Genomic DNA, 25998 nt, shown 5'->3' on the forward strand with positions numbered 1-25998 from the left:
ATTCAGAATAATGTATATTTGTTTGTTCTGAAAAGGCAATAAATTTTAATAATAAATCCATAATATAACAATCAGTATGTAATTCATTAAAAAAAGTAAAAGAATAATCTAACAAAACTCAGCGATATCAAAAAAAATTACAATGAAATTGTAAACCGTACAGTAAGATTCACGCCGATATCTTTTCTTCGGCTCAAAAAACAAAAATTTCTGTAATATAAATAAAATTGTTTTTAACAAAATGATACCGATATCAAAAAAGGTAATACACTACATTTCTTTTATTAATTTAGAATCTTCTTTAAAAAAAAATAGAATCTTGTTTAAATATATGTAATTTTTTTGGGTATCCATTACTATTTCGAACAGCCGCCAATCCAATAAATATTTATTGAAAACGAGAATATGATATACATTTTACCGTCGTCAACTCTTCTACACGAACCAATACTTTTAATAAAATATTCATAAATTATAATTAAATTAATGTAATTATTGAACTTTTTTATAAAAATCGGTTTCAAAAAAGCAAAAAGGATCAAATCTTTCAAAAATATATTTTTCAGATTACTGCCCAACATCAGAGTCGTAGAAAGCGAAGTTAGGAAAACCATGTTAATAAAAAAAAAACAAAAAAAACATATATATATATATATATATATATATATATATATATATAAAATAAAAGTATCTATAAATACCTTACAGCTCTGTTAGCTTGTACAATGATGAATAAACAAACGTTGCGTTTGTGAATATGTTCATCATGATTCTGCTGAGCATCACCGAAAAAAAGGCCGTGGAAAAATCCTTTAAGATGTTCGGAAAATCACATCATTATAAATGCTTACAAAAGCGAATTACAGAGTTATCCAACGGCGTTGATTTCGAATGTCGTTAACAAAACTGCTAACATTAGTGGAAGTTGTACTTCTTCAGCGTACAAATTGATTTGCCAGTATAAATCTACTAATGAATTACGGTGTCCTAAGAAACAAAACCCCGCAGGTCAATTGAGGAAACGTTGACCATTTCGATAAAAACGCGATTCGGAAAAAGTACATGAATTTTATTTTCGAACGAACTGCCTACAACAGACAAATTCTTACGAGTTGTAATCGACGATAACGATTTACTAAATTTCCGTACAACTTTTTATAAATTGTTAAATAATATGAATTTTAATTATACAAAACTGTGCCACGAAAGTGCTTTAATTGACAAGGATGATGACATTATTTGGCAAAGACATTACTTTACTGAAATAAACCGAGGAAAGAAGGCCGTAGAACATTTATGGATAAAACTTCAGTCAACGAATGCCACACGAAAAGTTCGTTTGGAAAGTGAAAGCTGTGAAAAGAAACCTTTCTGTGTGGCCTATCAACCCGTAATAAGGCTTCATCGGGTAAAGGTCGGCATTTCATAATTACGCATATCGGCAGTGATATCACGTTTCTCAATGGTAGGCTCTGGATTTTTGAATCTAAATCTACAGGCGACTATCATAATGAGATGAACTCGAAATGGTTTAGCGATATGTTTCTGAAAGATAATTTTGTTATTGTCTAAGACAATGCCTCTTAATATTCATCTAAAAAGGAAAGAATTCCAGCCGTCTCTTGAAAAAATAATGACATCAAAATGTGGCTTAGTTCAAAAGAAGTGATTTTTGAAGATGATGAACTTAAGGTCTAAATATTGCAAGGTGTTTCGCGTATTAAATTAATTCTAATGAAAGATTCAGGGGTAAAACCGTGCTTCGATTACCACCCTATCATTGTGAACTCAACCCGATTTGGGACAAATCAAAAGTTACGTAGCGTCAGAAATTACTACTTTTAAAATATCTGTTAAAAATTTATGTTTAAAAGCTGCCGATAAAATGGGCCAGCAGGAATGGCAAAATTGTATAAAACATGATACTGTTGAACCAAATTATTGGAATTTCTCGCAAATAGATGATGAAAACTGAAGTGAATTTATTTATTGTCGTAGAAATTTAATCAAAAACATTAGTGTTATTAAGCTTTTACTGTTACAGGACTTTCATAACTCTAAAATAACAATACAAAATACCAATTGTGACAATAAGAAATAACAAATGTAACAATACACAATTTTAATAAATAAAATACTCATGGGTTATCAGATGAGCCGAACAAGGTAAGAAATATTTATTGATCATTTAACATGTCTTAATTTATTTAAATTTAAACTATATGTATAACTTTTGTAAAATATAATAGCGTGAGGGTTACTGAACATTAACGTCGCGTAGTTTCTTTTATATGAAGCAAGATTTAAAGGAGATGCTAGTGAATCGGCCACCTGAACACTCGTACGCGCAGTGTGTTAACCTGAACTTTATAAGCTAACCGGGGATTAGGTATAAAATACCTAACTAAAGTAAAGTAATATCTAAAATAAACATATTACTATTTAAATAAAAAAGTAAATGTTCGTTTGTTCAAAATCTTAAATCTCCGAAAGTTCTTCATCGATTGCTTTGAAATTTTGATACAACGTTGCATTCGAATACGCGCGTATTTTTATATAGATAAGATGTCACACCTTTGACAGGTAAAAACATGCTTTTTTTTTAAAACCAGCGCTATCTGTTGCGACGTAAAAGCAACACACGCTATACTAAATATTTTACGATTCTATTTCAGTGATTCCAATATGTGTATCCGCTATAAACTAAAAAACTACTGGACCGATTTATTCACGGGGGAAAAGGGAAATAGGGGAAATCGGAAAAGATAAAAGGGGAATAAGAGGAATAAGGGGAAAATAGAGAAAATAAAAAAGGGAAAAACTGGGGAAATGAAAAACGAGAAAATGAAATGGAAAGGAGGAAAAAGAAAAATGGCAAGGCGGAAAGTGGAAGGGGTAAAGGGGAATAACTGAAAGGGAAGTTAGGTAAAGGGGGAGGAAAAGGTAAATGGATGAAAGGGAAAAGGGATATGGAAAATGAAAATGGTTCAAAGTAAAACGGGAAGGAAAATAGGGAAAAGGGAAAAGTGCAAAGGAAAAGAAGAAAAAGGAAAGGGAGAGAAACAAAAAGGGAAAGGTTAAATTTTTTGAAGTTCCGTAATGTTCATTTTGTTAATGTTTTATAAAACTTTCAATTGTGTTCATATAATCTAAAGGGAGAAGGAAAAAGGAGTAGATATATATATACACTTAAATCTAGGAATAGCGAAGCATTGCCGGGTCTGCTAGTATAAATATACATACTCGTATCAAGTGGAATTTGTGACTTTGGTTCTCTTTCACGCAAAAACTGCTCAATCGATTGAGCTGAAATTCTGCAGGAACACAGTTTTTATATGTGGAAAGAACACAGGATATTGAAGTTTCAAAATGTGGTGACCGTTTTAAAAGCTTGCGATAACAACCAGATTATGTTCCTTACCGATATTCAATTTTACTGTGGTCAAACCGTTTGTCGAATCGAATACAAAAACAAGTTTCAGTTTATACATTTAAAATTTATTTGATATCTCGTTTGGTAATCGATAAAATTAGCTTTAAAAATGCGTTGTTGTATGTCGCAGCGGCTCAACCAACACAGCCCAGTCAGTTATTTTGAGTGAGATGCGGTTGGCTGCATCAGCCTCTGGTTTTTTGACTAAAAAACGTTAAAAAAATGAGCATTAAAAATTAGAAACTAAGTACAGTCATTTTCTCGCGTTGTTTGTCGGGTAATGCTAAAATCTGTGTAAAATACTTTTTTTACATTACGAAGAACGATTATTCTGATAACCGCATACTTCAGATCATTATTCCTCTGATGATATTACAGTACATTGATGTATAGTTTTTATAAATTGAACAGGCTTTAATTATTATTTTTGTATTATCCACACAAGCATGAGGAAACGAACTCAGTGGGGCTCCAGACGGAGAGAGTGAGTGAAGCGAGACGGTCAGGGCTCGCTTCACTCACTCAAAGTGAAAAGTGTTGAAATTTTGGATTTAGCACTGTTGCAACATCTAGATGTGAATCACCCTTTTTGAATGCATCGAAATTAAAATTAAAATTTTAATTAATGAAATACTTGGATCTTAAAGCGAAGGCACATCGGTTCGAATCGGATTCAACTCCTTTTGTTTTTTTAACTTTTTTTTATTTTTTTTAACTTTTATTTTTTTTAATTGAAATATATTATTTAAAAAATTATTAACCCATAATGAGTGATTTAGTGATTGTAAAAAAACATTTTTCAATAAATAATAATTCAATGATAAAAAAAATGATTCGTGAATAAAATTTTACGTACTTTTAAAAATGCGTAAATGTAATTTAATAGGCATTACATATGTTTGTATGTAATAGATTTCGCGAATCATCTGATTATTTATTACATATTAACTGAAAATTATAATTTACAATCGTATTATTTTTGGATTTTCTAGTTTAATTTTATCTACATTAAAGTTAACTACAGAGTGACTGAAAAATAGACCCTTACAAGAACATATATACTGAGGCATACAGGATCATTAATAAATTGCAAAAAATTCTTATCTTTTAGTTAATTCCTCCTCTGATACTACAGTTAATGTATACCAGTTGTAATAATGTTAGTATAAATAAATTCATGTTTATTTAAAAATAGACCTCGTTGAGTTTGAATTGCATATACACTAAAATGTGTATATGTAATTTAATAGGCCCACAAGGAAGTCATGTGGTGTCCACATCAGATTTTTTTTCTATAACCAACCAGTGTTTTTCTTTACTTAATCTCTACTTAATATTATATCTTACTCTGGGAAATAAAAAAAAAAATTACACGTAAATGGATAAATAAAAAAAAATCCCGTAATAATCAATCTCACACAAAAATAAAATTAAACCAAAATTAAATTAAAATTAGATCAAATTAAATAAAATATCGTTATATGTGAACTAAAAAAATCAAGAGAAATCTGATTATATATGTTGACGTCACCAACATATACTTCTTACACATAAAATTTTGAAATTATGGGTTAAATTTGTTTTGGATAAAGGAGGAATTTATTTTTAAACATAAATCTTTTAAAAAATGCAATACTCTCTCTGTGATATTAACAGGTTGACTGCCATGAGACATCAAATGATGTCTCAATGTAATGTCACATTTATCAAATTACATATTATTTTAAAGATAAAATTGTTTATATTATTGTGTTGTATGTACCACAGACGTTTTTCTTTAAACATGAAATTAGAGAATGTTTTTTTTGTTTTTTTTAAATCATCAAATAAATGCAAAATAAACATAATTGAAAAGTGTTGTAATAAAATGTGAATTAATTTTAGTTTTTTACTGACAAAGTTAAGTTATATTTTAATACAAAGTACTTTTAAAAATATTAAATTCAAAATTTATTTTAAAAATCTCAATTCAAATCATAATTATCGTAAACATGTAATTTTATTACAGAAGAGAGTGACTTTTAGTCATTTTATGTTAAAAAACGTGTAGCAATTAATAAAAATAGTATTCAAACGATTCTGGAGTTGCAGAATTAAAAATAAATACCATCAGTTGACAGTAAGTAAAAGATATTATATTTCAATTAAAATATGTTAGACATTCCGAGACATCAATTGGTGTCTCGTTATCCACGATTGCTATGAGACGCAAATTGATGTATCAATTTTATTTTTGAGTATTTCAAAAAGTAAAGTTGAAAAGTAAAATTGGTATCAAAAATTATTAATAGGGTAACAACACCTTCATTGAAATTGAAAAAAAAAAAAAATTGCAGCACTGGTAGATATTTTTAGCAAAGTATGTAAAGCAGCCTTTGAAATCTTACATTTTTCAGTGTGGCAGTCAACCTGTTAAATAACATCCCCAGTATGATTTACATTTTTTTTAAAAATTATAAGAAAAAAAGATTTAAGTAGTTTTATCAAAATCATATTAACCGCCCAAAAAAACCTATTTTTTTTAGATTTAACAACGTTATAAAAGTTCTTTATTAGTTATTATGACAAGTAGCATATGAAAAATAAATCAGGATTACTTCAGTCAATATAGAAGTGTCTAAATTTATATAGGTATTACTGGTTTTTCTCTGTAAATTTTCACTAAAATATTTATGAAAATTTAAGTAATAAATGTAAAGATGTAAAAATCAAGAACGGTCTTCTAGGAAAAAAGATGAGATTCTTTATATAAATGAGGAATTTTTCCTGTTGTTTTGACTTTCCAAAGATCGGATATTACGATTTGTTTGCTGACGATGTTAAAGATTGATTAGATTGGAATCGGTTAGAAGCTACCGCTTAAAAATGACAGCGAGTTGATTTAATGTACAGCATTAAAACTAGCAGATACTAATCGACCAAAAAATATAAACCGAACGGTTTAAACGATAGATTTGTGTGCAGGACAAATATAATGAGCCAAATGGAAAGACATTATCTCCATTTGTCTGCAGCATTACCTGATTAGAGTACAATTCCAGCAAGAAGAATATTACAGATCGAAAACTTAATAAATTCGAATTGTTAAGCAATTATTTTAAAATGTTATAGAACGGAAACGAATAGTTGCAGTAAGCCAATTAATATACAGGAAAAGTCAGGATCTTATGTTCTATATTAAGTAAAAATATCATGTAACAAAATTAAGTTGTTTCACAGAAAAATGCTTAGATGATTAAGCTATGATTAAAAAATAAAAAATTTATTCATATCACCATAATCAAATCAAATCAAATTTTATTTAAAGAATATTCTTTTTCTTTCAATCTTATATAATCTATTACAAACTTGACCAAATCTGTTAGATAACCTTGCCAGATAAATGTAATAATAATGTCTATATGTCAATGTCATTTGTTTTATAGCATACTAGCATCCACGTCACGGCTTAGCCTGCGTTATATTAATTGTGTGTCGACCAATATTTTGTCGTTTTGGACAATTATGAGCCAAATCGGATCATAAATTTTTCGAAATAACTGGACCCCAGCGCTACCCGCGAGTGTGCGTACAACTCACGAACCTTTAATAAAATCTTATTACCTTAATTATGCAAGTTTGTTAAACACATTTTTATTTTTTATATTTTATTCAGTAATACACTTATCATAGTCCTTTTTTTGACCACTTAATAAAAGGTTTCAGAGCTTAGATACTTTCACCTGCAAGATCTTCAGGTTTTTTCTTTTTGCTTAGGTACTTTTTTGTTTGCGAGCTCTTCCGGATGATTAAAAAAATGTAAAAATTTCGTAATATATATGTTGTCCGCATGGGTAATCTTCTATTTTATATATAAATATATATATATATATATATAGATAAAAAAGAAAGTCTGTTTGAATATTTGTTTGTTTCGTAAATATTTCGACACCGGCGCTACCTAACGGGTATGATTTTTGACATTTTTTTTTTCACTTAACTAATATATATTCTGAATTCGAATAAAATCGGACCATAAATGAAATTTTTCCAAACGTTTCAACCCCAGCTCCATCAAGCGGGTTCATTTTTTGCAGAGATATTTCTTTCCATGTAAGAAACACATATTCTGAATATGACACAAATCGGACCATAAGTACAACTATTCGAAATAGCTCGACCTCAGCGCCACCTAGCGGGTCCAAACAAATTTAGAAACCTTCGCAGCAATGCGTACAACAACTCATCAAAGTTTCATCGCAATCGGATGAATAGTATAGGAACGCATACGGGACAAACAAACATTTATTTTTATATATATAGATTTCTTTATTATTTTTTTTTTTTGTAAAGAAATTGTTTGAACAGTCTATGGTGTAAGTTCGAACACCGACAGAATATGACTAACACTATTTATTTTATGAGTTTTATAAGATATATTTAGACGATAGACTGGAAAAAACAAATATTACACTTATAATAATATCAAACAAATATCATAAAATTTGAAAGAACACGTTATAGAAAATCCGAAAACTTTTAATATGTTTGTAAATACATTCACTTCAGCTAATGCGTAATTAATATTGTGCGATATGTTGTATACATTTTTTTCCTGTTTAGACTCTGGGAATCACCGTCAGGTATTACTTCAGAGGATGAACGAGAATGATATGTATGAGTGTAAGTGAAGTGTACTCTTGTACAGTCTCAGTTGGACCATTTCTGAGATGTGAGGTTAATTGAAACAGAGCCACCAAAGAACACCGGTATCCGCGATCTAGTATTCAAATCCTTCTAAAAGTAACTAGGTTTACTAGGATTTAAACTTTGGAAATCTCGACTTCGAAATCGGCCGATTTTCGAAGACGCGTTCACTACTAGACCAACCCGTTCGGTTATGTTGAATAGAACTGGCGAGAATATAGTATACTATGATACAGATTTAGTCATAATGTTTATGACTGTGAAAATATAATGGAGACCGGTATACGCTTGGCGAATAGAGTGATGAACATGCAAAAGATGATTACAAAACTGAATTTATTTCTACCGGACCGAAGAGTTATGCTTATAAGACTTTAAAAGGAAAATGTTTGACTCAAATTTACTTTGAACTACATAAATTTAAAACTGTTAGATATGAATGTTATGCGTAAAATTGTTGAAAGCGAAACTAAATTTGTAGCTGTATCTAGTAATAATAATCAAATAATAAGAGAAGTAAAGACTAAAAAACAACTCATCCTACCCTACTAAAGGGCATTTGTATGTGTGCTGCTGGCTGGCTGTCTGTGTGTGTGTGTGTGTCCACCTTAGGTTAAACCGGGATGTAACTAGCGGAAAATCACCATTCGTTAGTACATCATGTTTCATGATGGTCTAATGTACAATTATTATATATTTGTTACTTGTATTTGTTATTGTTTGTATTTGTAATATATATTTATTTATTTAATCTATATATATATATATATATATATATATACGAATAAATATACATTAATAATATACTTTTTTATTTATTTGATTGCTTTTCTTTTTTCTGAAAGTAATGAATTATAATCAAAATAAGGTAGTTACTCAAATTAACAACGATACAACTAAAAAACGTTTTCTTCTGACCGTCCTTGATCATCCTTATGTGATTTAATTTAATTTTCATATTCATTATTCATCGAATATTCATTTTAATTTAAATAAAGAAACTGCTAACATTTTTTTTATTATTAATGTTGTTTTAATTCACCTTAAAAATTCATGTTTTCTATTATTATTTAATATTGGATTTTTATTAATTTTAAATATATTTTTATAGTTCTATTTAGAGCCCGTTATAGAGTACTCTAAATTACGTGTAATTTTTCTTTTAAGGAAATTCTTATTCTTATATCATTATCACCTTTTCTTTAAGACGTAATATTGTTTTTTTTTTCCAAAACTTTTTTTTTTTACTAAGAGTATGAAATCAGTAGTAATACTAATTATTATTATCCCCGAAATTAACCAAAAGAAACAGTAGCTTGAAAAATTATCAATAACCGAAAATCGATGATACAAATTATCCACACTGGGCAATAAGAACCGGTAAAGTGTATTTTAATTCTAGGGATGAAGAGGTAATCAACTTTGAACATCTAATTATCCCATTCCGAGACGCCGCCCACCAGGAGGGCCTGCCTGGCTTCAGAGGGCGTGCCCTAGGCACGTCGGGAGAAGCTAATCTTGTAAATAAAAAGATCACAAAGAAGTTTCAGTTTGATTATGATAAACGATTGTACTAAAAAGTAAAAATGGAATAATTTTTACCTTATCTTGGGAAATTTAATTACATTTAAAACCAAAGAGAGTTTTCATTTAAGTAAAGGGATTAACCGTTTTATGGACTGCGGTTCTTTAAAAGCAAAGGGATTAGAATTTAAATACAAGATTAACTGAAAATTATTGAAGTGTTATATTATTTATTTACGACTAAACAAATATCAAATGCTCTATCTACTAATAAAAAGTATCTTCCAGATCAAATAACTAGCTTAGTTTATAAAAAACGACTCAGGTTTGTAAAAAAAAGACAGAGTTCTTATAACAAAAATATCTACTCCAGTTCTGTTAAGTATTCTGCTTTAAACAAATCGTATAAGATGCAATGCCACAGACATAGAATGTACATGAAATCTTTTGTCTACGTAGTGGCATGATAGAAAAAAAGTAATTAATCGTTTCGATTTTATTATCAGTGCTTTTTGAAGTTAGCAATACGGAGTTATGAGTTGCGAGGCGCAAGTTAAGAACTATCTAAACGCTCAGTTTAAAATTAACGTCTTTTATTTCAGAGATCTAAAAAAAAAAATTACTAAAAGTAACTTTTATGTCGAGATGAAAATTAAAATAAATATTTATAAATTTATAACACGATTATGTTAACCATGGTAATGTGTACTGATATAAAAAAGGAAAACTAAGTCAGATTAAATGCATCACCTTCCGTTTGATAGCGAATGAATCGTACACTGAACACCGATTGACTAATTAGTATGTGCAGTTGGCAGATGAAGAAGCAAGTCTACTATTTCAAATAGTACGAGTGAAAGAAAAAAAAATATTTATACTTAAAATTTGACGAAGAATTTTATTTTCATGATGAACTAAACAATTTAAACTACCAAAGACTGTTTAAATATTTTAAACATGATTGAGAACGAAAATGGGGAAATGGTGGGAGAAAAAATTGAAAATGGCAGACTGTTTTTTCCACACACCAGAAATCTGATTTCTCTAAGCTGATAGGGCATATTAACAAAGAAAAAATAACTAAACGATTCCGGAAAAATTACAAATAAATTTAATTCGTTTTTTACCATCAGACATTCAGATAGAAAAACCACTTTACCATCACAAAAAAAAAGAATTTATATTCTCATTTATTTATAAAATCAACATTAACGTGAAAAAATTAAGGCATAGTTTATTTATGTACACTGCTTATTGGCCTTACGTTGAAATATATTTTAGATCTTATAAGGCTCTGAACAAAAATATATCTTAGGAAACACGTACAAAAAATAATTTTGACATTACTAAAGGATATACAGAATTACTAAAGATGGATGAAGCAAGAGCGATATAAAATGCCTTTCGTTTTCCTGTTTAGCCTCCGGGAATTACCTTTTAGATATTACTTCAGAGGAAGAATGAGGATGATATGTATGAGTGTAAGTGAAGTGTAGTCTTGTACAATCTGAGGTCGACCATTCCTGAAATGTGTGGTTAATTGAAACCCAACCACCAAAGAACACCGGCATCCACGATCTAGTGTATTCATATCCGTATAAAAGTAACTGCCTTTATTAGGACTTGAACGCTGAAATTCTCGACTTCCAAATCAGTTGATTTGGGAAGAAGCGTTCACTACTCTACCAACCCGGTAACTAATATAGAATGCCGAATAGATTAGGCGAAACGAGCTTTCAGTCAGAAGTATAGTTTCCTTACATAAAAGATTAATTTAAACGTCAGGAAACATTATTAAAAATATATGTTTGGAGTGTAGCTTTATACAAAAGTGAAACTTGGACTATTAAATGGAATATTAAAAATCAGATGGGTGAATAAAGTTACAAATGAAGAGTTGTTACGGCAAATTGATGAAGAAAGAAGGATTGGGAAAAATATAATTAAAAGAAGAGACGGAATTATAGGCCACATATTAAGGCAACCTGGAGCAGTCACTTTGATATTGGAGGGACAGGTAGAAGGAAAAAATTGTGTAGGCAGGCAACGTATGGAATATGTAAAACAAATTGTTAGGGATGTAGGATGTAGCGGGTACACCGAAACCCATCGGGTTGGTCTAGTGATGAATGCGTGTTCCAAAATTAGCTGATTTGGAAGTCGAGAGTTCCAGCATTCAAGTTCTAGTAAAGGCAGTTACTTTTACACGGATTTAAGTACATTAGATCGTGGATATCGGTGTTCTTTGAGGGTTGGATTTCAATTAACTACACATCTCAGTAATGGTCGACTGAAGACTGTACAACACTATACTTTATTTACACTCATACATATCATCCTCATTCATCCTATGAAGTTATACCTGAACGGTAATTCGTGGACGTTAAACAGGAAAAAGAAAGAAAAATAGGTATACCGAAATGAAACAACTGGCACTAGGAAAGGGTAATCTTGGAGAACTGCATCAAACCAGTCAAATGACAGTTGAGAATAGTTTGTAAAGTGATCAACGATTTTCCAAAACTGAATTTGTTATTTATAACTTTTAAAGAATTTTTAAAAACACGTAAATCATTTATTACAATGGTAAACGAGAATGAACAATACAAACTTTTTGAAGTGATAAGTACAAGTGACCTTGAAGCAGAAACTTCATTAATACTCTATGTAGTGGGGATAGTATAAAATTGTATCCATTTGATAACAAATCATATGATTTATATTCTACCACTTTTCCTCTCTCTCTCTCTCTCGCTCTCTCTCTCTCTATATATATATATAATTATAAGATAACTTTGTGATGAGTCAATACTATACAAATACAAAACGAAAATTATAAGTTCACAATACTATCTCTTTTTTTTTTTAAATCGATAACTTTTCTTTTGTATTCTTTGTCGACAATACAAGTTAAAGCTAATGGAGTATTTAACATTTCTTAAACATTATTTCATAGCTTAAGATTTATGTTAAACGTTATTTAAACGTTTAACATTGGTTCAGAGATTGGCAGTATTGTTTAGCGTTAGTATCTAATTGAACGTTGCTTCCTAAACGTTTAATTACAACGTTGAATGTTGTCAGACCATTAACTGTAAAATTTAACGTTTTGTTAACAAGTTGTATGCGGTAAAATTTAATAAAGTGAAATATCAAAGGAAAGATTAAATTAATTACCAACTGACTAATAAATAAATGTTTTATGCAGGAAAAAAATAAATATTTATTCTTCTTTAGATCTAACTTTCAAGACATAGTGTATTCAAAATATTACGTAGACAAAATTCTTTTAATAAAAGAATTTCTGGTGGGTGTAAAGACGAAAGCTTTCCAAACAGCGCCTAGAAATTTCAGTACGACTAAATTTACAGATGATGAAACACTTTCTGGAGATTCAGGTCGATTAAAATGGATTTAAGATACCCAGAAAATAAAAAAAAGTTTTGAACTGTTCACACAAATTTAAACTTTATAAGCGGTATCCTCTCTTTTGAGTGAATACCTTTCAGATAATACTTCAGAGGATGATATGTATGAGTGTAAATAAATTGTAGTCTTCTAGAGTCTCAGTTCGATCATTCCTTAGATGTGTAGTTAATTGAAACCTAACCACCAAAGAACACCGGTATCCACGATCTACTATTCAAATCCGTGTTTAAGCGGTAGCCTAATTTGTTTAATACCCTCTTTGGTAAATATCCCATAACTTTTGTAGATTACGGAACCACTCAAGGATTCGGTATCAGTTTTGAAGAAATGCTTACAAAAAAATGAGAACTGTATTAGAAGTCACATTTTTACGGCATTGATATCTATTTGGGGGTGAAGTTTCTATGGGTTGAAGATCTAATCTTGGACGAATTTGAACAATACGTTGACTATGAACTTAACGAAAATTTGAGTGAAAGGGCTATAATGAGAAGATTTACCTTTTTATTAAGTTTTACAAAAAAACATTTAATAAATATTCCTTTGTTCTTATAAATGAGAATGATTCGTTTTTGAACGGTAAACTTTTTCAAAACGTCAGTAACACTTACAAAATCATTAAAATTTTCAATGACACTCATAAAAGTCTTCTGTACAGGCATGCTCTACATTGTGACAGGGCGGTGTCGGCTTGATACTTGTCGACTATTATCTGATGGGACTACTCTTATTGGCAACGTCATAATAACTAAAAATATTACGGGATGACGGAATACGAACTGACCTTTCTATTAACAAATCTACACCAACAATGACGGTCGTAAAATGTAAACGCTTAAAATGGACACAGTGGTCTTTTATGACGAATACCAACTAAAAAAAAGTCAAATAAGTATTTTCAATATATTTACATTACTTAAATTCTTGCAATGCAAAAAAGTTAGAAACCGAAATTGCCTAAAAAACATACAGAGCAAAAGAATTTTTATTACCTATTTTATGTAAGAAAAAATTCAGTGTTTTATTTCAGATATGTTGCTACATGTTGTACATATTTCTTCCATATTAGTTGAAGGTCTGTCATAAAATGATATTTTTATGTAAAAAAATATATAATTTGATGTGAAATAAATTAAAAAAAGAATTTGATACTTAACCTTTAATTTTTTATTAAAAACCCGATATCTATCTTATGAAAAAAAAAAAATTGAAGAATTGATTGTCCTTCGGCTATCAATCGAAAAAATAAAATATAAAATGAAATGTTTATTAAGGAAATTTTAGTATTATTATAAAACATAATTTACATTTAAACTTACACGTAATAATACTAATTCAAAATACTGATAAAATTTCTAACTCAAAATGCAGAAAAACAAATTTCGAAGCAATTTTTAAAATATGAAGATGTTAATAATTTAATCGAAATACTATCAAATCACGCAAAACGATTATCAGAGTGATTTTTTTTTTTTTAATTATTCAATCCTATATTAAATCTAAGAACCGAAAAGATATAAAAATTTGGCAATGATACCATCCGGAGAGATATTCAATTAAAAATGCAAACGATTTTGCTTTAGTTATAGAAACAGAACTGTTAAAACAAAAAAGAAAAATTAATAAACTCAACAACTTGATTATACTTAAAAATGCCATTACTCAAATTACTGATAAAGGATACATTCGACTAATAAAACTTTTTTTTTGGCGAAAAACGCTTTTGCGTCATCATCATCCGGATACGATGTATTTGTTTTAAAAATTAAAATGATAAGAATTCACAATTAAAAATTAATTATAAACAAAAACATTTTCAAAAACAATTAAAGTATATGTTAAAATGAAAAAATTGTGATAATAAAATTACCATCTGCTTTACGACAAGAATTAGTGAAAACGTCAGGTGTACCGAGGCATTTGTTTGGGTGTGAGGGGAATGTTCGAGAATGGACATACAAAAAATTAATTAGTTTAGTTTTTGACGGCCTTTCATCCGGAGATCCGGGTTCGAATCCCGGTCAGGCATTGCATTTTCACACACGCTACAAATTATTCATCTCTCTCTGAAGCAATACCTAATGGTGGACTTGGAGGTTAAAAAAAATAAAAAAAATTAGTCTGGTTATTCAAACCTACCGGGTTGCTAGTACAGGCAGTTATTTTTATACGGATCGTGAATACAGGTGCTCATTGGTGATTGGATCTTAATTAACCATACATCTCAGGAATAGTCGAACTTAAGACTGTACAAGATTACACTTGATTTACATTCATACATATCATCCTCGAAAGTATTACCTTTTGGAGGCTAAATAGAAAGGCTTGCTTATTCAAAATATTTGAACTGCGGTGATAATCTAAATAGTACCACGATATTTCTAAAGTAAACTTATTGTAATAAATGTTAAGTAATGTTTAACAAAAATTTTAGGTTAATTTTATTTCAGCTTATAATAACTTTAATGACAGATGTAGGATTTAAATCCGTATTTAAAGTTGTCAGGTTAAAATAACAAAAACATCTCCTGGAATTCGAGATGATTTTAACCAGCGGTAGAAGATAAAGGATTAAAATCTTCAATAAATTTAATGAAATGAAAGACAACGTAATTTACAGAAAAGCTAAGAATATTTCTATGTATAGAGAAGGAAAGGGAAAAATTAATGCAAATCAGTAAATCTTATTTCGAAGTTAAATCAAAAGAAATTTCAAATTTTTACATTAGTAGGTAAAAGATGTAGATTAGACGAAAATATAGTTAAAAATTGTAAATATTTGAAAATTTTAAGACACATTTCTTTAAAATTATACAATCTAAATGTTTACCAACACTAAAGTTCTTTGTAAGTTCTAAATTTATCTATTCTAATTTAAAGTTAAATTTTAAATCTGGTTTATTGTCGAATATATGTTTTTCTTATTAGTAATTAGACATATATTTTAGGTTTTAAATTTTAAAATAAATCTAACCTTGTCTTTTTACTTCCTTTTTTTTTGTTCGTGCATATTTTTGTTTTTTTTATAAAAAAATAAAAATTCTTTAACATCGCTAATCATTTTTCCAATTGTTTTCACTTGCATCTTCTTATTATTTGAATTATCTGGGGGATACAGTGCAATTATTTAAAATTCAGTTTGCATTTATTTAAAAAATCAGTAGTTCATTACAAAGTTTTTATTTATCTGAAGTGAAAATCAAGTAAGTAGAAAATTCAAGGTCAAGATTATTTTTTACAGAAAGTTAAGAAAAAATTATTTTATAGAGAGAATCAAGTGAGAATTATTTTAGTCAACTGTTTTAAGAGAACATCAAGTAGTAGAGTATTCGGAGTAACGGAAAAGAAATGGTTGCTCCATTAACTACTCAAAAAAAAAAAAAAAACACACACAGATAAAATCTGTTGTATTATTAGGTTTGGTACAAATTGGCAAAGGACGTACTTAAATATTTTTCCATTACATGCACCACTCCAATAATTGGAGTAATGAGATTGTTAAACAGTTAACCGAAAACAAATACGTTTTTAATTTTGTTGTTTTTTCATACTATATTCCTTTACACACAAGTTGTATTAGTTTATTTTCTATCAAGAAAATGATTTACAGTTTTAGAAAATAAAAACAAATAATTTCTCATTTTATATCTTAATTACTATACTAATTGTTATGAAAACAAAGCTATGCGGGTGATAATGAATTTGTTTAAGTGAAGAAAGCAAAATAATAAACAAACAAAAAAATTGTATAACTTAATTTTACAATAGTTAGAAATTATCATACGTGCTTACATAAAGCTTTACAAAAACTAAATTAAGAAATATTAAAAAAAAAATCGATTATTTATTTAACGATAAAATAGTGCGTGTGTGTTAATACAAATATAAAAACACATAAATTATACAGTATGTTAATACTTACAAATCCATTACTCATCTACATTTTATGTTATTATTAATTCAATGAAATAAATTACACAAAACTTTGCTAAATATACGAACTAATCATAGAACATTCTTTTTTACAAAAAAAGAAAGGTTAAAAACATTCAGAAAAAAGACAACACGGTCGAGTCGTTTAAATACAACTATCATCAGCGACTTTCTGTTAGCAGTCACAGTAGTTTATACTGTGCGTATGCGCAACTTGCTTGTTGATTCTTGTCTACCCTCCATCCAGTCGAAGCTATACATACACCGCTAGTGCTGTGTAGTTACAGGCGGCTAGTCGCTTTGTTAAACGAAAAGAATGATGATTCAAATATTAAGTTAAGAACATTAGTCATCGTATAGCCTATTATTGTATACATTTTTTTGTATCTGTTGGTTAGGTTTTAATTTTTTATATTACAATATAACCTTACCAACATTTCAGTATATTCCTAATTGTCATTGAGTAACTATATATATATATATATATATATATATATATATTATTGTATAACTATATATATAGTTATTATATTATTGACTTTAAATGTTTTTGTATACATATTTTAATCTTTCTCTTTTAATTTAAAAAAACGTTTGATATGTAATTTTGTATAACTAATATTTTTTTATAAACAACTGATGATGCGAGATCCCGTGAAAGTGCTTTTGGAATAAAAAAAAAAGGTGTCATTTCATATACTTTGTAATACTGTACTTGGGTTGTTCAAATTGATTTTTGATTATAAAAAATACACAAAATATATACATATATACAAGTATAAAAATCTGCAATGCCTGTTTAACATTTTTCCCGAAACGTATGCAAATTCAGAATCTTATGTAGACTTTTTTTAAATTAACAAATTTTATTTTAAACTAATTTAAAAACTCTTTTCGACGCATGTGTTGAAATAAACTTATAAAGTAAGACCTTTTTAAAAACATATTCTAATTTAACTGGTTAAAAATGTGTTAACAAAAATTATGTATTAATTTTTATAATTTATTTAAATTTGAATTTTTAATTTTTATTTAAACTGAAAACTGAGATAACCCATGTATTGAATTTAACCGTGTAAACTATAAAACAAACAAAATTTTTCTCAATAATTTTACATTTATCATTTAATATATTTTGAGCGTCGATTACAAATAAAAACAAAAAAAAAAATCATTGGTTGAAATACTCTTCCTTCTAAAATACGAAAATGTTCTTTTCAGTTTTTTCCAATCTTTCATATTACTGTTTAAACACATAACGAATTTTAGATAGAAAACGCATAACTCTTAGTTAATTTCTCTTAGAGTAATGATGTAAATCGAACTGGTAATCCTTGTAGTGAGATGGTGAAGGCTTAAATATATATATATTTATAGTGATATTAAATTATAGAAACAGCTTCATATTTCAAAACGGAGGGATAATAAGAGGTGGAAAAAAGTGCAATCTACACTGTACCATAAGTACCATTTTATGGTAATCACTTGCAGATCAAGAGATACAGCGATGAATCTATTCGAGTATCTTATAACTATTTTTAAAATAATCTAGCATACACAACCATAATTTCTTTAGAACTTGTCAGTTGTAGTTTTCCTTACTGAATTGAAAACTTCAATGTAATAATTATTACGTTCACGTTGGAGCAACTCAAACATAAAAGTACGCTTTCAGCTTACAAAAATTTATAAAATGCAAAACGTTTGAGATGGAAATTTGTAATAATTTTAAAATAAAATTATTTTTCTACCAAGATTTATTAAGGTGACATCGCACGAGATGGGTGGGATTTATTTAAATTAATATTAAGGAAAATCTTTAAAAATAAAATTAAAATGAGTTAATCTTAGATTTACCTTACATTAAAAATAAATTTGATTCAAAATCTAACCTTTTCAGATTCAGACAAAAAAAAAATATATTAATGAACATCTATAAAGCAAAAAAGAAGAAGAAAATATAATTTTGTTTTTTTATAGTGATTATCTGTAGAGTCATTAATTATAAGATATTTACTAATCTTATACTATCATGTAGTTTAGATGTGAACTATAGATTAGCCTCAACCTTAAAATTCATAAAGAGTATTTTATGTCCTGGACAAGTTGATAATAAACTTACAAGGTTAACTTTTTATTAACTATCTCAGTAGTCGTAACATAAAACTATCATTTAAATAATTATTACATTAATCATTTGGAATATAAATAGCGTTACTTATTAATTTGGCCTTTATTTTGAATTTTAAAAAATCTTGCGTAATTTTGCGCAAGAAGCCCGACTATTCGTAAATTAGATTTGGTCTTAATATATTATTATTTTCATTTTTTACTTCTTTTACTTCTAATCGTTAAAAATTTCGGTTTACAGATTTCAACGGAAATATCCAATTTGACCAACCCTGAATCCATTTTGACTAGTTTCGGCGTGACGTCTGTACGTACGTATCTTGCATAACTAAAAAACGATTAGCCGTATGATGTTGAAATTTTCGATTTAGGACCGTTGTAACATCTAGTTGTGCACCTCCCCTTTTGATTGCAATTGACTGAACCAAAAGTGTTCAAAAAATTCCAAAATTCTTTTGAATATGTACTTTTTCTAAACTACAGTAATAAGCCCTCATTGAGAGATTTTCAACGATATATCTTAAGTGATACTTATTTTCATCGGTTTCAGGCTTATAGCCAAATAAAATTTTAATTAATAAAATATTTTGATCTTACAAGAGGAAGGCACATCAGTTCGAATCAGACTTCCTTTTTTTTAACTTCTTTTTAAATTTAAGTATATATTTTTTTTGTTGTAATAATTATTAACCTCTTATTGTAAAAAAAACAAAAAAAAAACAATAAGTAATAATTCAATAACAATGAAAAAAATATATATGAACGAAATATCAGAAATTATTAATGAAATAAAATTTTATGTACTTTTCATTTAAAAAAAAAGTGCATGCATAATTTAACAGGCGTATACCGAAGTCATGTGGTTCCACATCAGATTTTTTTTTTTTAGTGTGGTTTAATACTGCCAACAACAGATACCGCAGGAAAAGACATGTTAACGTTCCAACTTGCAGCATTAAAACTAACCACGTTTCTAAAGTGTCCCACTCAAATGTTTTTGAAATAAATTGAGCACAACTCAAGAACGATTCAACCAATCTTCATCAAATTCTCATAAGCAGAATTTCAAATACACTACTACAGAATATCTTAATGTCAACGAAATTGAATTAGTAGTTTTTAAGAAGTTCGAGACATAAATTTTACACAAAGGCCTATATTTATATATGAAGATTTTCGTGCTATAAAATTGTATACAATGTCCTTTATATATATATATATATATAGAGAGAGAGAGAGAGCGAGAGAGAGAGAGCGGGTGAGAGTGTGAGCGAGAGAGTATATAAGTGAATATAAGAGTATAAGTGAATGGTATATCGTTCTTCTTTTACCTGAAAACATAAAGAAAATTCATTTTCACCCCCACTGCTATTATGGGAACGAGAGTAATACCAAAATTTTCTTCAAAAAGTCGGTAAAAATAAAATGGAGTTACGGAGGAATTTACTAAAGCACAGGAAGCAAACACACCGCTTAATAGTTATTTTATCAAAATATTTAGAAATCTGTTGACAGTAAATTTTACAATTAAATAAATTCCAAGGAATGCATTAAATAAATTCTATTTGTTATACAACATAAAACTTGATAATTGTGACTTCCTATTTTATTGTTTACTTTATTATTTTACAGTGATGAGAGTCATCAACGAACGAACATTGCTTTTTTTCTGATTTTTTTTTCGCTACATAATCGTAAAGCTTGTGTGTGGAACGGAATTTTATAGCGTATGGAAAATGCCGTAACTGATCGGGATTTGGACCTCCGGAAAAAGACATATTAAATTCAATATATATATATATATATATATATATATATATGTGTGTGTGTGTGCGTGTGTGTGTGTGTGTGTGTGTGTGTGTGTGTAAACACTTTTTTCTCGTACTTTGATTTTGATTTCGAATTAACCATTGTTAGAGGATTATAAAAATCTACGAATACCACGGTCGCCCATCGGGTTTACCTAAAAATGTACGCCAAATTAAAATTTTATTATAATCATTACTCAATAACGGTGTAAGCTATCAAATTTGTTCAAAAAATAATGTAATGTTTACTAAAATGAATAAAATATATAAATATAAATTTTGTAAATCAAGTGTAAGACCTCAAAATGACGGAAAAATTAAATTTTTAATAATTAAAAAAAAAAAAAATTCATAAAACCGCCAAAACCGAGATAAATAAGTTATTATTAACTTAGCGTGTGTTGCGTAAGTAGAAATTAGCTATTAACTTAAGTATTAACATAAGCCGCTTCCTGTTTATTAAATTTTTAATATTTATTTTAGTAGAAGAACGTTAAATGTAAAAATATTTTAAAATACTAGAAGACCCGGCAATACTTCACTATTACTAGATTTGAGTATATACATGTATATATATACACATTAAATGAACACAATTGAAAGTTTGATAAAACATTAACAAAATGAACATTATGGAACTTAACAAAATTTAACCTTTCCCATTAACTCCTTTTCTTTTTTAACTCTTTTTCCCTTTGTCCTTTCTCACCGTTTTTCCCATTTCCTGTCTCCATTTTCATTTACCGTATTCCCCTTCCCTTTTCTCCTTTCCCCTTCCACCATTTTACTTGCCTCATCCAATTTTCCCATTCCCCCTTTTCACTTTCTCTTATTTCCATTTTCCCCTTCGTCATCCCTCTCCACCTTTTCTTTTTTCTTTTCCCTTTCCATTTCATTTTCGCCGTTTTCTTTTTCCATTTTTCCCCTTTTCCGATTTTTTCCTTTCTTCCTTTTTCCCCGCGCGTAAATCGGTCCAGTAGTTTTTAGTCTATAGCGGTCACACATATCGGAAACATTGAAATGGAGTCATAAAATATTTAGTACAGCGTGTGTTGGTTTTACGTACAATACATAGGGCTGTTTTTCGAAAAAGCATGTTTTTACCTCTCACAGGTGTGATATCTTTGGTATGTAAATAGTAGGTATATAAAAACGCGCATATTCAAATGTAACGTTATGCCACAATTTCAAAGCAATCTGTGAAGAACTTTCGGATATTTAAGATTTTGAAAAAAACGAACATTAACATATCTATGTAGATTAAGTATTTTTTGTTGTTTATAATTTAATTTTTTGTAGTCTTTTACGTTTCAATTCGTAATTCTGGGAATAAATATATAGATGGTAGATGTAGTGCGCAGGCTGCGTGTGTTTTTAAAAGAGATGCAATCAGCACTGGTGCCGGTGTCACGCACCCCTTCCATTATGAGATTTCATGAGGAGTCTTATTCGACGAATTTCTATACTGATTTTTTTTACACATATAACAATTTTTGTTTTATTTTAATTGCTGTACTTTAGTTTTTTTCCAAATTAACCATTTTTGGGTACATTGAATCACTTATTTTTGTATGTTTTGGTTTCTTTCTGTTTAATCCTATTTCTTTCTTTCTTTCTTTCTTAGTTTGTTTTCCATCTTTCTTCCGAAACTTTCGATATTCTTTTTTTTAGAATTTCTTGTGTTTTTTTTTTAAATCATTGGTTTTCATCTAATAGTATTTCTCTGAGCTAGATTATATATTTTCAATTATTATTTCTACTGTTATCTATTATTGATCATTCTAAAGCTATAACTATATAAACAGATTCTTTTTTTAATGTTTAGGTACCGGTTTTTATTAGGAATTCACTTATTATTTAGAAATTTTGGACCCAATATTTTCATTTATTTTTACTTTTTATCTGTTTTATTATTAATTTATAGTTCCTAATCTTTGAGTTCCATGATATGACTTTTTTTACATTTGTTTCAGGTTAATTGAAATAATAAACCAATTTTTAGTGTTCTAGATTCAATTATTTTTTATATTATTATAACAATAATATTTCAAGACGTTCGTTAGAACTTCGCCGATAAGAGTTCGCAGAAAACTGGATGGCACGGCGAAGTCAACGAACTATGTTTACAGTTCTAAACATGACCTAACCTTAAAGTGAAATAAAAATGGGGGAAAAATGAAAAAAATAAGCGTGAAAAAACTACGGTTTTTTCTTTCATTTGATGAAACGCAGGATTCGAATATGTCACTTTTCCTCAAAAAAGTTTGATTTACGAATCGCGCCTCGGTAGTAGTACTTAACGGCGCCTTCGAATTTACGAATGATCTCGTACAAAAACTTGATACCGTACTTAAAATAATAAAATTTAAAAGAAAGAAAGATGTAATTTTCTTTTAAATTTTATTATTAAATTTATACAACAGCTTGTTTTAATAATAAATGCTCTTATATAAATGAAATGAATCTTCAGTTATGTAACTGAAGATGAAACAATTTCTTTTAATTTTTATCGCTTCATTTAAAAAAAATAATAATAAAATTATTAGTTTACAAAAGATTATAGCTGCTAATAAAACACAAAGAACACGAACGGTAGGACAGTATTGAAAATGTGGCAACAAAGATTTGTTATATAAAACAGAAACAACTTTCATTGGTAAAATTTTATACAACAATTAAAAAAATATTTGCACTAATTGATGGAGAAATAAAAAAAAAGTTTATTTAGTAATAATATAAAAAGTGTGTGCACGAATACGATAAAAATCGAAGGTTAACTTACATAGTAATAAGTTCAGTATTACATCACGGATATTCGATTCGTGAAGTCATTGTACTAGTTTTATTAAAAACAGGAAAAATATGGTATGAAGTGAATGATATGACTATCAAAAAAAAAAAAAAATTGGCCAGAAATTAAAAAAATGTATATTTGTTTGTTCTAGAAAGGCAATATAAATTTTAATAATAAATCCATAAGATAACAATCAGTAATTCATTAAAAAAAAGAATAATCTAACAAAACGCAGTGATATCCAAAAAAACATTACAATGAAATTGTAAGAAAAGAGTCTCGCAGATATTATTTCGTCCGCTCAAAAAACAAAAATTTCTGTAATATAAATAAAACTGTTTTTAACAAAACGATACTCATATCAAAAAACGTAGGACACTACATTTCTATTATCAAAATCTGTTATTATTTTAGAATCTTGTTGAAAAAAATACATGTAAAATATATATAATAGACAACAGATATACAATAATAATAAATAATAAAAAACGTTTAAGCGTTCCATATAAAAGCAAAAAATAAAAAGATTTTTCAAAACTCTTACCGGCCCGATTTTTTCATTTATGTGTAATACATATCACATTTACAGAAATAATACAATTTTTATGATTACGCGTTATGTGATAAACGAAATCGGGTAAGAGTTTTGTAACAAATTTTTCTATTTTTTGCTTATTATATGGAACGTTTAAACACTGTTTATTATCTATTATTGTATACCTATTGTTTATTACATATAAACATGTATTTTTTTTTTTTTTAATTCTGAATTAATAAGATATTTTAATAATAAAAATGCAGTGTCTTACCTTTATTGATATCAGTGTCATTTTGTGAAAACGTTTTATTTATATTACAGAAATTTTTTATTTTTTGAACGGATATCTGTGAGACTCTTACCGTACGGTTTACAATTTTATTGTAATTTTTTTGGATATAAAATTACAGTTAAATAAATATTTATTAAACATTTTTCAAACGAAATCAAAACACATATTTGGCAGTGTAAATTTTTAAATAAATCTTTTAAATATATTTATTGATTTAGGTTAACGTCTTATAGGGTAACAGAATAATGTTTTTTCTGTCTACAATCTAATAACAGATAGTTCTTGTCTTGTAAAACATAATTCTAGTGGAACTCATCCAACCGTACCACGTACAAGCTTGTACTTTTGTTTCTTTTCTGAACACATCTTTCTTCTCAACATTTTAAATATACCAAATATAAATTCAAGTATATAAACAATAAACAGCTGTTGTATAACCTCACTGCTGCTCTATCCCCGAATTTTATCTTACATGTAACATCTGAACACGTTTGAGCACATGTAGAACTGGCCTCGGCCATTTTAGTGAGATCATGTACTAATGAACTACGCAGACAGTATGGTAAAAATGACGCACACAAACAAAATCTCAATGGTATAGTAAGAGAAATGAAATAAAACAACAATAGGGTCATTGATTGTATAATAATACTGATGACAGAGATTTAACATGTAACTTAACAAATATCCTAACATTTTGTTTCTATTTTAATTTTCTGTTACATAACTACGTAATTAATTTTATTGAGCTTGTTGCATTTTTCATACAGAAAAAAATTATTTAAAAATGTAAAAAAGAAAACTTTATTTAGTACTTACTTTGCACAGCCCATGGGTTAAATTCTTTAAGTTCATTTCTATAAATAGAACTATGATTTTTACAAATTTTTGATTGTGAATGAGGTAACGTGTAAAATTCTAATATTGCCTCAGGAACTCCATCTGGAAAAGCTATATCTGATAATTGTTTTATACGTTTCGGTATTTCTGATAAGCGTGTTTCTAATGAATCCTCTGCTGTTATTGGAATTGAATCTGGAAAATAAACGTACGATTTATTACTTAAAATAAAATTATTTTGTATACTTAGTAAATAAATTTAAACAGTACATATGTCCACATAAAAATTTTATATTATTGATAAACTTGCCATCAATCTTTTGCTCAGTTACTTTAACATTTTAAAAATATCTGAAGTTTTTTCAATTACATTAAATATTCTAGATAGATTGTAAAAGACTCGTAATTTTCCTGTTTTGTAAAAATAATGGCTTAAGTCATCCGTTATGAAGCGTCTTGAGTGAAGTCCGGCTTGAGTGAAGCGTCTTCTTGTTTCTGATTTAATGTGTGGGGTAAATATATATATAAGGCCGAGACCCGGCCTCATGGTTGGGGTCCATAACGGCATAGCCGGGGCGGGCTCTCCGGCTG

The 25998-nt window shown here is 28.4% G+C and overlaps 1 protein-coding gene across 1 annotated transcript in view; it reads right to left on the minus strand.

The window, feature by feature from the left end:
• Positions 1-25998, minus strand: part of LOC142332155 (nose resistant to fluoxetine protein 6-like) — a 128227-nt gene that overhangs the window by 77315 nt on the left and 24914 nt on the right. The window contains exon 2 of the mRNA XM_075378426.1: positions 25387-25602. Coding sequence (XP_075234541.1) covers positions 25387-25602 — 216 coding nt within the window. The remainder of the gene's footprint in view (positions 1-25386; positions 25603-25998) is intronic.

This window comes from Lycorma delicatula, chromosome 11 (genome assembly GCF_047948215.1).
Source record: "Lycorma delicatula isolate Av1 chromosome 11, ASM4794821v1, whole genome shotgun sequence".
In the NCBI taxonomy this organism is placed as follows: domain Eukaryota; kingdom Metazoa; phylum Arthropoda; class Insecta; order Hemiptera; family Fulgoridae; genus Lycorma; species Lycorma delicatula.